A 13,463-nucleotide genomic window follows, 5' to 3' on the forward strand; every position below is an offset into this window, starting at 1 on the left:
CGGGCCGACTCTTTTCTCTGTGTATATCAATGATGTTGCTCTTGCTGCGGGCGATTCCCTGATCCACCTCTACGCAGACGACACCATTCTATATACTTTCGGCCCGTCTTTGGACACTGTGCTATCTAACCTCCAAACAAGCTTCAATGCCATTACAACACTCCTTCCGTGGCCTCCAACTGCTCTTAAACGATAGTAAAACCAAATGCATGCTTTTCAACCGGTCGCTGCCTGCACCTGCATGCCCGACTAGCATCACCACCCTGGATGGTTCCGACCTAGAATATGTGGACGTCTATAAGTACCTAGGTGTCTGGCTAGACTGCAAACTCTCCTTCCAGACTCATATCAAACATCTCCAATCAAAAATCAAATCAAGAGTCGGCTTTCTATTCCGCAACAAAGCCTCCTTCACTCACGCCGCCAAGCTTACCCTAGTAAAACTGACTATCCTACCGATCCTCGACTTCGGCGATGTCATCTACAAAATGGCTTCCAACACTCTACTCAGCAAACTGGATGCAGTCTATCACAGTGCCATCCGTTTTGTCACTAAAGCACCTTATACCACCCACCACTGCGACTTGTATCCTCTAGTCGGCTGGCCCTCGCTACATATTCGTCGCCAGACCCACTGGCTCCAGGTCATCTACAAGTCTATGCTAGGTAAAGCTCCGCCTTATCTCAGCTCACTGGTCACGATGGCAACACCCATCCGTAGCACGCGCTCCAGCAGGTGTATCTCACTGATCATCCCTAAAGCCAACACCTCATTTGGCCGCCTTTCGTTCCAGTACTCTGCTGCCTGTGACTGGAACGAATTGCAAAAATCGCTGAAGTTGGAGACTTTTATCTCCCTCACCAACTTCAAACATCAGCTATCTGAGCAGCTAACCGATCGCTGCAGCTGTACATAGTCTATTGGTAAATAGCCCACCCTTTTCACCTACCTCATCCCCATACTGTTTTTATTTATTTACTTTTCTGCTCTTCTGCACACCAATATCTCTACCTGTACATGACCATCTGATCATTTATCACTCCAGTGTTAATCTGCAAAATTGTAATTATTTGCCTACCTCCTCATGCCTTTTGCAATATTGTATATAGACCCCCCCTTTGTTTTCTACTGTGTTATTGACTTGTTAATTGTTTACTCCATGTGTAACTCTTTGTTGTATGCTCACACTGCTATGCTTTATCTTGGCCAGGTCGCAGTTGCAAATGAGAACTTGTTCTCAACTAGCCTACCTGGTTAAATAAAGGTGTTCTCAACTAGCCTACCTGGTTAAATAAAGGTGTTCTCAACTAGCCTACCTGGTTAAATAAAGGTGTTCTCAACTAGCCTACCTGGTTAAATAAAGGTGAAATAAAAAAAATATAAAAAAATCTAACCACTAGGTTACCCTGCCACCTCTACACTCTAACCACTAGGCTACCATGCCACCTCCACACTCTAACCACTAGGTTACCCTGCCACCTCTACACTCTAACCACTAGGCTACCATGCCACCTCTACACTCTAACCACTAGGCTACCCTGCCACCTCTACACTCTAACCACTAGGCTACCCTGCCACCTCTACACTCTAACCACTAGGCTACCCTGCCACCTCTACACTCTAACCACTAGGCTACCCTGCCACCCCTCCTAGTGACGGCATCGTGATGTACTGTTCATCTAGCATGTAACATCTAACACCTGTACTTTCCTGTGGTCGTTGATACAGATACACCAGCCAGCCTCACAGTGACGCCATCATGCTCGACCACGAGGACAGTTTCTGGTGTCAGGCACTGGAAGACCTGGAGACCTGTGGACAGTCTGAGCTCCTCAGAGAGATAGAGGTATACTACCTTAACTTATCTGGTTAAAAATAAAGGCAAGCAATCCTTTACACCCACAGCCCCTGTCATCCCGTAATACAGGTTGAAAATGATAGATTTGGCCTCCGTCTAAGGCACTGCATCGCAGTGTTGATGCGTTACGACAGCCTTGGGCTCGATCCCAAGGCTATCGGCTGATAGGTTTTAAGACATTTCTGCATATTTAAAAACATATACCTTATTCAGACCCATTGATATGAGACTTGAAATTGAGCTCAGGTGCATCCTGTTTCCATTGATCATACTTGAGATGTTTCTACGACTTGATTGGAGTCCACCTGTGGTGAATACAATTGATTGGGCATGATTTGGAAAGGCATGTCTATATAAGCTCTCACAGTTCACAGTGTATGTCAGAGCAAAAACCAATAGAGTCTATTGTTACTTTATATAAATCAGTTAGCATAGCATCTATGGTTGCTTTATATATCAGTTAGCATAGCATCTATGGTTGCTTTATATATCAGTTAGCATAGCATCTATGGTTGCTTTATATATCAGTTAGCATAGCATCTATGGTTGCTTTATATATCAGTTAGCATAGCATCTCTTGTTGCTTTATATATCAGTTAGCATAGCATCTATTGTTGCTTTATATATCAGTTAGCATAGCATCTATGGTTGCTTTATATATCAGTTAGCATAGCATCTATTGTTGCTTTATATATCAGTTAGCATAGCATCTATTGTTGCTTTATATATCAGTTAGCATAGCATCTATGGTTGCTTTATATATCAGTTAGCATAGCATCTATGGTTGCTTTATATATTAGTTAGCATAGCATCTATGGTTGCTTTATATATCAGTTAGCATAGCATCTATTGTTGCTTTATATATCAGTTAGCATAGCATCTATTGTTACTTTATATATCAGTTAGCATAGCATCTCTTGTTACTTCATTTACAGTGTATTCGGAAAGTATTCAGCATTCTAAAAGGCTGTAACGTAACAAAATGTTTTTAAAAAGTCAAAGGGGCTGAATACTTTCCTTATGCACTGTATGTAATTCAGGGCTCATCTGTAAAATAGACCTTGGTCTCAGTATGACTCCCTGATTAAATAAAGGTTCAATAAATAAAGAACTACACTCTACTATTTCCTCTACTCTACTCTACTCTACTCTACTCTACTCTAATATACTCTACTCTACTCTACTCTACTCTAATATACTCTACTCTACTCTACTCTACTCTACTCTACTCTACTATACTCTACTCTACTCTACTCTACTCTACTCTACTCTACTCTACTCTACTCTACTCTACTATACTCTACTCTACTCTACTCTAATATACTCTACTCTACTCTACTCTACTCTAATATACTCTACTCTACTATACTCTACTATACTCTACTCTACTCTACTCTAATATACTCAACTCTACTATACTCTACTATACTCTACTCTACTCTACTCTAATATACTCTACTCTGCTATACTCTACTATATTATACTGTACTCTACCATACTCTAGTCTACTATATTATACTTTACTCTACCATACTCCATTCTACTATACTCTACTATACTCTACTCTACTATACTATACCCTACCATACTATATTCTACTATACTCTACCATACTCTACTATGCTATGCTATACTCTACTATACTCTACTCTACTATCCTCTACTATACTCTACCGTACTCTACTTTACTATACTCTACTATATTATACTCTGCTCTACTATACTCTACTCTACTCTGCTATACTATACTCTACTATACTCTACTATGCTATGCTATGCTATGCTATACTCTACTATACTATACTCTGCTCTACTATACTATGCTCCACTCTACTATACTCTACTATAATATACTCTAATCCACCATACTCTACTATTCTCTACTATACTATACTCTACTCTACTATACTATACTATACTACACTATACTCTACTATACTCTACTGTACTATGCCATACTCTACTATACTATGCCATACTCTACTCTACTCTACTATACTCTACTCTACTTTTTACTCTACTCTACTATTTCCTCTACTCTACTCTTTACTCTACTCTGCTCTACTCTTTACTCTACTATACTCTACTCTACAATTTGCTCTACTCTTTAATCTACTCTTTGCTATACTAAACTCTTTACTCTACTCTTCACTTTACTCTACTCATTATTTTACTCTGCTCTTTACTCTACTCTTTACTCTACTCTTTACTCTACTTGACTCTTTACTCTTCTCTACTCTTCTCTACTCTACTCTTTACTATACTATACTCTACTCTACTCTTTACTCTACTCTTTACTATACTCTACATTACTCTACTCTCTACTCTCTACTCTCTACTCTCTACTCTTTACTCTACTTGTGATAATGCCAGAGAAGCCGGTGTTTGGAGGATATATTGGCACGGATGTTGTTAGGCCTGTGACAAAGTTGCCATATTGATCGACACATTTTAATTGATATACTTATATATTTTATATATTTTTTAATCTACTCTACTCTACTCTTCTCTACTCTCTGTAGGCATCTATTATGACGGGCAGTGCCATCAGTATTGGGGTGGATGGTAACAAGTCCCATGGCCTCCCCCACCCTGGAGACCCCGTCTGCCAGCCCCGCATCAGCCCTCTGCGGAGGAGCTCCCTCCAGCACCACGATGCCAAGACCCATCTGCACCAGGAGGCCCACCTCCACCAGGGGGCCCACCTGCACCCGGAGGCCCATCTGCACCCGGAAGCCCAACTCCTGCATCACGAGGCCAGAACCCAGCTGCATCACGAGGCCAGGGCAAAGAACACACTCCGGGTGTCTGAGAAGACCTGGGAGTCTCGTAGGATCAAGGAAGAGATGCAAGAGATCCTCTCCCCTACCCCTCTGGAGCTACACAAGGTGACTGCCATACCCACCAGTGAGAGCTATCCTCCTGTAGGTCTTAACTACAAAAGGTTTGGAGTGGAAACCTACTGTAGGGTGGCTCTCCTGTAACAGGGTTGGAGTTAAAACCTACAGGAGGGAATCTCTCCAGGAACAGGGTTGGAGTTAAAACCTACAGGAGGGGTTCTCTCCAGGAACAGGGTTGGAGTTAAAACCTACAGAATGTTAACTTACTAGGGAGCAGAGTTGGAGTTAAAACCTACAGGACGTTAACTCTCCAGGAACAGAGTTGGAGATAAAACCTACAGGACGTTAACTTTCTAGTAACAGGTTTGGAGTGAAAACCTACAGGAGGTTAGCTCTCCAGGAACAGGGTTGGAGTTAAAACCTACAGGAGGTTAGCTCTCCAGGAACAGGGTTTTAGTTAAAACCTACAGGAAGTTAGCTCTCCAGGAACAGGGTTGGAGAGCCCGGCACCACTGGAACCTGACCCCCGTGTTCTGTTGAGGTCTAGACAGTGTAACACACCACTGTAATCAATAATAGATCAATACATGCATTATTGAGCAACAACACTCTTATTGATTGATCGGCTTGTGTACCCTGCTCTCCCGTGTCAGACCAACCTGCCTGCTGTAACTTTTCTCATGGCGGGTATTACTGAGGAAGGTTTTACTTGCAGTATTGTATCGTACGTCGGCTAAATGACTGTAAATGAAGTCTTCAATAAGAGTGTCTGTCAGCTAAATAAACTAACTGTAAATTAAAGGTTACACTATATTATAAACTGGGTGGTTCGAGCCCTGAATGCTGATTGGCAGACGGCCGTGATATATCAGACCGTATATCACTGGTATGACAAAACATTTATTTTTACTGCACTAATTAAGTTGGTAACCAGTTTATAACAGCAATAAGGCACCTCTGGGGTTTGTGATATATGGCCAATATACCACGGCTAAGGGTTGTATCCAGGATTTCTGCATTGTGCCGCATGTAAGAACAGCCCTTAGTCGTGGTACATTGGCCATATACCACACCCCCCCGGGCCTTATTATAAACCGGGTAGTTTGGATCCTGGATGCTGATTGGCCGAAACAGCAATCCAGCTGTGTATATCAGACAATATACCACGGGTATGACACACAACTACTTGTTTACTGTTCTGTTTATGGTAGTAACTGGGGTTTGTGGTCTAGCCAATATACCACTACCAAGGTCTGAATCCAAAAATAGTCTTGAAGCTACATATGTAGCCTTGAAACTATGTGTTTGCAGCTCTAAACTAACAGGTTAAATTAACTAACAGGTTAAATTAACTATCGGGTTGTAATTCCCCAGGTGACGGTGATGAAGGATCCAGAGAGCGATGACTTCGGCTTCAGCGTCTCCGACGGGTTCCTGGAGAAAGGTGTTTACGTCAACATGATCCGTCCAGAGGGCCCAGCAGACCGCGCAGGCCTGAAACCATATGACAGAATCCTACAGGTGTTCACTCTCCCTGTACCTATCCCCCCAGCCTGTACCTACTCACCCAGCTTGTGCCTGCCTGCCTGCCTAGAGAGAGACGGAGGAGTGAGGAGACAGAGTGCGAGGCAGAGAGAGAGAGGAGTGAGAGGCAGAGGAGTGAGAGGCAGAGGAGTGAGAGGCAGAGGAGTGAGAGACAGAGGAGTGAGAGACAGGAGTGAGAGACAGAGAGAGAAAGAGGAGTGAGAGGCAAAGGAGTGTGAGGAGTGCGAGGCAGAGGAGTGAGAGACAGAGGAGTGAGAGACAGGCGTGAGAGACAGAGAGAGAAAGAGGAGTGTGAGGCAGAGGGGGGAGAGACAGAGAGAACCCTGCCAGTGCTAGTATCTGTAAGTAGTGTTTGACCTTCCAGCCCGTGTCCATTACACAAGTTACCAACGGCTGGAGCTATGATGTTGAAATGCCTATTTACTCTGTTCCATATAAGTAGTGTTTGTTCATGCCTGACACCCAGCCAGCAGGTTAAATATAAACTGCTGTGAGATAGATAGGTAGGTAGGTAAGGGGTGGAGAGGAAGTCATAGACAAAGGCCCGTTTATCAAGCCAAGGTTGGACAGAGTTCAAATGTGACTCTGCCGAGTGTCACACGGAGCGGAACAGGCGAACCCATGAGCAGAAGAGGAGACCGGGATGAGGTAACCAAGGTATTTATTGAAACACGGGGAGGGGGGGGTTGCAGGAAACCCGGTGTGGAGGCTGAGGCTGGAGCGAGAGGTGTTAGGATAGGGAAAGCAGATCCGGAGGGGAATCGAAGAGAGCCGTAAAGTGGGGGATCCAGGACAGAGTAGCAGGACTGACGAGACGTAGGACTGGAGACACGGACTAGAGTCAGAGCGGGCGGAACTGTAGCGGAGAGGAAAACAGCATCAGGCAAGGAAAACAGGCACAACAGCATCTGAATAGTAACAAACGGCTAGAACCGTAGACAGACTGAGCAGAGATTACGATCTGGCAGAGTGGAAGTGGCAGGGCTGAGTATTAGTAGAGGTCTTTATAATGGAACAGGTTGCAGCTGGTGGGGATCTGCTCTGACTCCAGCACACCTGTCTCCACACACACACACGCACTCACACACGCACACACACACACACACACACAGAGGGAAAGAGCACTGGGGGAGTGGTGGCAGGTCAAGGAGACACCGGATGAGCAGTAGAGGGCGTGGCAGGAGCAGATGTAACATCGATAAGTTTTCTTTTGTAACATCACACACATACATACACCCCCTCACACGCACACACACACACACATACACCCCCTCACACGCACACACACACACACATACACCCCCTCACACGCACACACACACACACATACACCCCCTCACACGCACACACACACACACACACACACACACACACACACACACACACACCCCCTCACACGCACACACACACACACATACACCCCCTCACACGCACACACACACACACATACACCCCCTCACACGCACACACACACACACACACACACACACACACACACATACACCCCCTCACACGCACACACACACACACATACACCCCCTCACACGCACACACACACACACATACACCCCCTCACACGCACACACACACACACATACACCCCCTCACACGCACACACACACACACATACACCCCCTCACACGCACACACACACACACATACACCCCCTCACACGCACACACACACACACACACACACACACACACACACACACACACACACACACATACACCCCCTCACACGCACACACACACACACACACACATACACCCCCTCACACGCACACACACACACACACACACACACACACACACACACACACACATACACCCCCTCACACGCACACACACACACACACACACACATACACCCCCTCACACGCACACACACACACACACACACACATACACCCCCTCACACGCACACACACACACACACATACACCCCCTCACACACACACACACACACACACACACACACACACACACACACACATACACCCCCTCACATGCACACACACACACACACATACATACACCCCCTCACACGCACACACACACACACACACACACCCTAACACGCACACACACACACACACGCACACACACACACAGACTTCTGTAACTCAGTCGGTAGAGCATGGCAACACCAGGATAGTGGAATGATTCCTGTGACCACTTGGATAAAAACATCTGCTAAATGGCATGTATTATATTATTACACACACACACACACACACACACACACACACACACACACACACACACACATACACACATACACACATACACACACACACACACACACACACAGACACACATACACAAACACACACACACACACACACACACACACACACACACACACACACACACACACACACACACACACACACACACACACAGCATGGAACCAGTGGTTTCAGTATCTAATGATAATGTCTCTGTGTTAGTTTACTGTGATTTCCTTTAGCCTATCGACTAGGGCCCTCCGTCCCACTCTCTCTCCTGCAAACTGTGATTACAGACCGCTGTCAAGTGACTATAATGATCAGCCTATTAACAATGATGCTGTAGCCAGAGAAAACATAGTGGGACAGGTTAGGTTGTGAGGGACAGGTTAGGTTGTGAGGGACAGGTTAGGTTGTGAGGGACAGGTTAGGTTGTGAGGGACAGGTTAGGTTGTGAGGGACAGGTTAGGTTGTGAGGGACAGGTTAGGGTTGTGAGGGACAGGTTAGGTTGTGAGGGACAGGTTAGGTTGTGAGGGACAGGTTAGGTTGTGAGGGACAGGTTAGGTTGTGAGGGACAGGTTAGGTTGTGTCCAGAGAAACATGGTGGGACAGGTTAGGCTGTGAGGGACAGGTTAGGTTGTGAGGGACAGGTTAGGTTGTGAGGGACAGGTTAGGTTGTGAGGGACAGGTTAGGTTGTGAGGGACAGGTTAGGTTGTGAGGGACAGGTTAGATGGTGAGGGACAGGTTAGGTTGTGGCCACTGGGAGATGGCATGAGTTTTAGTTCAATATCAACCATACTGGTGGGAATATCTTCTCATATACTACTGTCATTATATTCTCTACCGTTTTATAGCCACAAGAAGAAAAGAACAAGAAAATAGGCAGGACATTTTTAGACTAGAATAGAAGACTGATTGTGTTTCTGATTAAGCCAAAGCCACAGTTGAATAATGTCCACTTATTCAGGGTAAATACAGAAACCAGAACTACTTACTATAAAAACTCACATTCAACACGTACGGCCAACAGTTGAACATCTTGGCCATGTTCTGTTATAATCTCCACCCGGCACAGCCAGAAGAGGACTGGCCACCCCACATAGCCTGGTTCCTCTCTAGGTTTCTTCCTAGGTTTTGGCCTTTCTAAGGAGTTTTTCCTAGCCACCGTGCTTCTACACCTGCATTGCTTGCTGTTTGCGGGGTTTTAGGCTGGGTTTCTGTACAGCACTTTGAGATATCAGCTGATGTACGAAGGGCTATATAAATAAATTTGATTTGATATAAAAGATCTAAAAAAGTTCAATACGCACACAGCAGATCTGCCAGAGCTGCTAGCTTCTAGATCCCAGTTCCCTAGCTGTCTGCCCGATCCACACTTCACGGCCAAACATAAATCGTACTGTGGCTGGCTCTGATATTTTATTTTCACATTGTCTTTCCAGTCTGGTTCCAGCCACTATGGTACAGTAGATGTGTAACCAGGCCGGCACCGTACAGTTTGGCTTGGCTTGGCTTGGCTTGGCTCTATAATATGAATCAGACTCAATACTACACACTTATGTGGTTAGAGCAGAAATAACAGAGTTGTTGTAAGGCTGCTGTTGACTGCAGTGGGGTTTATTCCAATACACTAGTCCTTGATTGGAATGTTCTAGAATCTGTCTGTGACACGTGTACAGTAATAGAAGACGTGTGTACGGCATCCATATTAGGAAGTCATTAGGAAGGCAAATCTGTCCACTCACCAGTATGGATGATGGATGCCACATTTTGTTACGTTACAGCCTTATTCTAAAATGGATTACATTGTTCAATCTGGGGTACTGTGTGATATTATTATGGGGTACTGTGTCATTATGTGTCATTATGGGGTACTGTGTCATATTATTGTGCACTGTCCCTGTAAAAAAATATACATATTTCAGTAAGTATATATACTTAGTGACAGTGCACAATAATATGACATTTCCATAAGTATTCAGGCCCTTTACTCAGTACTTTGTTGAAGCACCTTTGTCAGTGATTACAGCCTTGAGCCTCGTGGCATGAGTATGACACTACAACATTGGTAAATCTGTATTTGGTGAGTTTCTTCTCTGCAGATCCTCTCAAGCTCTGTCAGGTTGGATGGGGAGTGTAGCTGCACAGGTGAACCTTCGCCCCAAACTGAGGTCCTGAGCGCTCTGGTGCAGGTTGTCATCAAGGATCTCTCTGTACTTTGCTACATTCACCTTTCACCTCGGTCCTGACTAGTCTACCCGTCCCTGCCACTGGGAAAAATATCCCCACAGCATAATGCTGCCACCACCATGCTTCACCGTAGGGATGGTGCCAGGTTTCCTCCAGACATGATGCTGCCACCACCATGCTTCACTGTAGGGATGGTGCCAGGTTTCCTCCAGACATGATGCTGCCACCACCATGCTTCACCGTAGGGATGGTGCCAGGTTTCCTCCAGACATGATGCTGTCACCACCATGCTTCACCGTAGGGATGGTGCCAGGTTTCCTCCAGACATGATGCTGCCACCACCATGCTTCACCGTAGGGATGGTGCCAGGTTTCCTCCAGACATGATGCTGCCACCACCATGCTTCACCGTAATGATGGTGCCAGGTTTCCTCCAGACATGATGCTGCCACCACCATGCTTCACCATAGTGATAGTGCCTGGTTTCCTCCAGATGTGACGCTTGGCATTCAGGCCAAAGAGTCCAATCTACCATAAAGGCCTGATTGGTAGAGTGCTGCAGAGATGCTTGTCCTTCTGGAAGGTTCTCCCATCTCCACAGTGGAACTCTGGAGCTCTGTCAGAGTGACCATCAGGTTCTTGGTCACCTCCCTGACCAAGGCCCTTCCGGGCACCCAACTCTAGGAAGAGACTTGGCGGTTCCAAACTTCTTCCATTTAAGAATTATGGAGGCCACTGTGTTCTTACCACGGTGGACTCCAATCAAGTTGTAGAAACATCTCAAGGATGATCAATGGAAACAGGATGCACCTGAGCTCAATTTCGAGTCTCATAGCGAAGAGTCTGAATACTTACATAAAACATGTTTTAATATATTTGCACAAAAAAAAATCTAAAAACCTATTTTTGCTTTGGTCATTCATGACTCTCTTTCCCCATGTTCTGTAGGTGAACCACGTGCGTACCAGAGACTTCGATTGCTGCCTGGCTGTGCCTCTGATCACTGAGGCTGGGGACAAGCTGGAGCTGGTGATCAGCAGGAACCCTCTGGCCCAGCAACTGCCCCATGAACCGGACTGTCTGGACCAGGACCAAGGACTTCTCATCTCTGCACTGCAGTCCAACAGTAGGGAACACCACCACTATACCACTACAACCCGAGCCATGGACCTGTGATTACAGACAGACAGCACAGACACGCCAAGCCGCAGACTGTTACCATGGAGCAGTCTGTGAATCTACAGACACACACAGAACAAGGGACCTTCTTTGGACATGTGAACTACAGACGCAGCCACAGTCCAGCACCATGGACACACCAAGTCACAGACTGAACTTCTGAATGAACTACAGACAGGAGCCTCAAACCAGTACTATAGACATAAGACCTGTGACTAAAGACACAGACCAGTACTACAGACCTGTGACTAAAGACACAGACCAGTACTATAGACTATAGACCTGTAACTAAAGACACAGACCAGTACTATAGACTATAGACCTGTGACTAAAGACACAGACCAGTACTATAGACTATAGACCTGTGACTAAAGACACAGACCAGTACTATAGACTATAGACCTGTAACTAAAGACACAGACCAGTACTACAGACTACAGACCTGTAACTAAAGACACAGACCAGTACTATAGACTATAGACCTGTGACTAAAGACACAGACCAGTACTATAGACCTGTGACTAAAGACACAGATCAGTACTATAGACTATAGACCTGTAACTAAAGACACAGACCAGTACTATAGACTATAGACCTGTAACTAAAGACACAGACCAGTTCTATAGACTATAGACCTGTTACTAAAGACACAGACCAGTACTATAGACTATAGACCTGTAACTAAAGACACAGACCAGTACTACAGACTACAGACCTGTAACTAAAGACACAGACCAGTACTATAGACTATAGACCTGTGACTAAAGACACAGACCAGTACTATAGACTAAAGACCTGTTACTAAAGACACAGACCAGTACTATAGACTATAGACCTGTGGCTAAAGACACAGACCAGTACTATAGACTATAGACCTGTGACTAAAGACACAGACCAGTACTATAGACTATAGACCTGTAACTAAAGACACAGACCAGTACTATAGACTATAGACCTGTGACTAAAGACACAGACCAGTACTATAGACTATAGACCTGTAACTAAAGACACAGACCAGTACTATAGACTATAGACCTGTAACTAAAGACACAGACCAGTACTATAGACTACAGACCTGTAACTAAAGACACAGACCAGTACTACAGACTACAGACCTGTAACTAAAGACACAGACCAGTACTATAGACTACAGACCTGTAACTAAAGACACAGACCAGTACTACAGACTATAGACCTGTAACTAAAGACACAGACCAGTACTATAGACTATAGACCTGTGACTAAAGACACAGACCAGTACTATAGACTATAGACCTGTAACTAAAGACACAGACCAGTACTATAGACTACAGACCTGTAACTAAAGACACAGACCAGTACTATAGACTACAGACCTGTAACTAAAGACACAGACCAGTACTATAGACTACAGACCTGTAACTAAAGACACAGACCAGTACTATAGACTACAGACCTGTAACTAAAGACACAGACCAGTACTACAGACTATAGACCTGTAACTAAAGACACAGACCAGTACTATAGACTATAGACCTGTAACTAAAGACACAGACCAGTACTATAGACTATAGACCTGTAACTAAAGACACAGACCAGTACTATAGACTATAGACCTGTAACTAAAGACACAGACCAGT

The 13,463-nt window shown here is 45.0% G+C and overlaps 1 protein-coding gene across 1 annotated transcript in view; it reads left to right on the plus strand.

Moving 5' to 3' along the window:
* The window catches only part of LOC116375835 (glutamate receptor-interacting protein 2-like), a 179,098-nt gene extending 166,936 nt beyond the window's left edge, over nucleotides 1-12,162 (plus strand). The window contains exons 21-24 of the mRNA XM_031833741.1: nucleotides 1,730-1,847; nucleotides 4,382-4,747; nucleotides 6,074-6,220; nucleotides 11,614-12,162. Coding sequence (XP_031689601.1) covers nucleotides 1,730-1,847; nucleotides 4,382-4,747; nucleotides 6,074-6,220; nucleotides 11,614-11,841 — 859 coding nt within the window. The 3' untranslated portion in view covers nucleotides 11,842-12,162. The remainder of the gene's footprint in view (nucleotides 1-1,729; nucleotides 1,848-4,381; nucleotides 4,748-6,073; nucleotides 6,221-11,613) is intronic.
* Nucleotides 12,163-13,463: the final 1,301 nt, after the last annotated feature.

This window comes from Oncorhynchus kisutch, linkage group LG1 (assembly GCF_002021735.2).
Source record: "Oncorhynchus kisutch isolate 150728-3 linkage group LG1, Okis_V2, whole genome shotgun sequence".
Classification (NCBI taxonomy): Eukaryota; Metazoa; Chordata; class Actinopteri; order Salmoniformes; family Salmonidae; genus Oncorhynchus; species Oncorhynchus kisutch.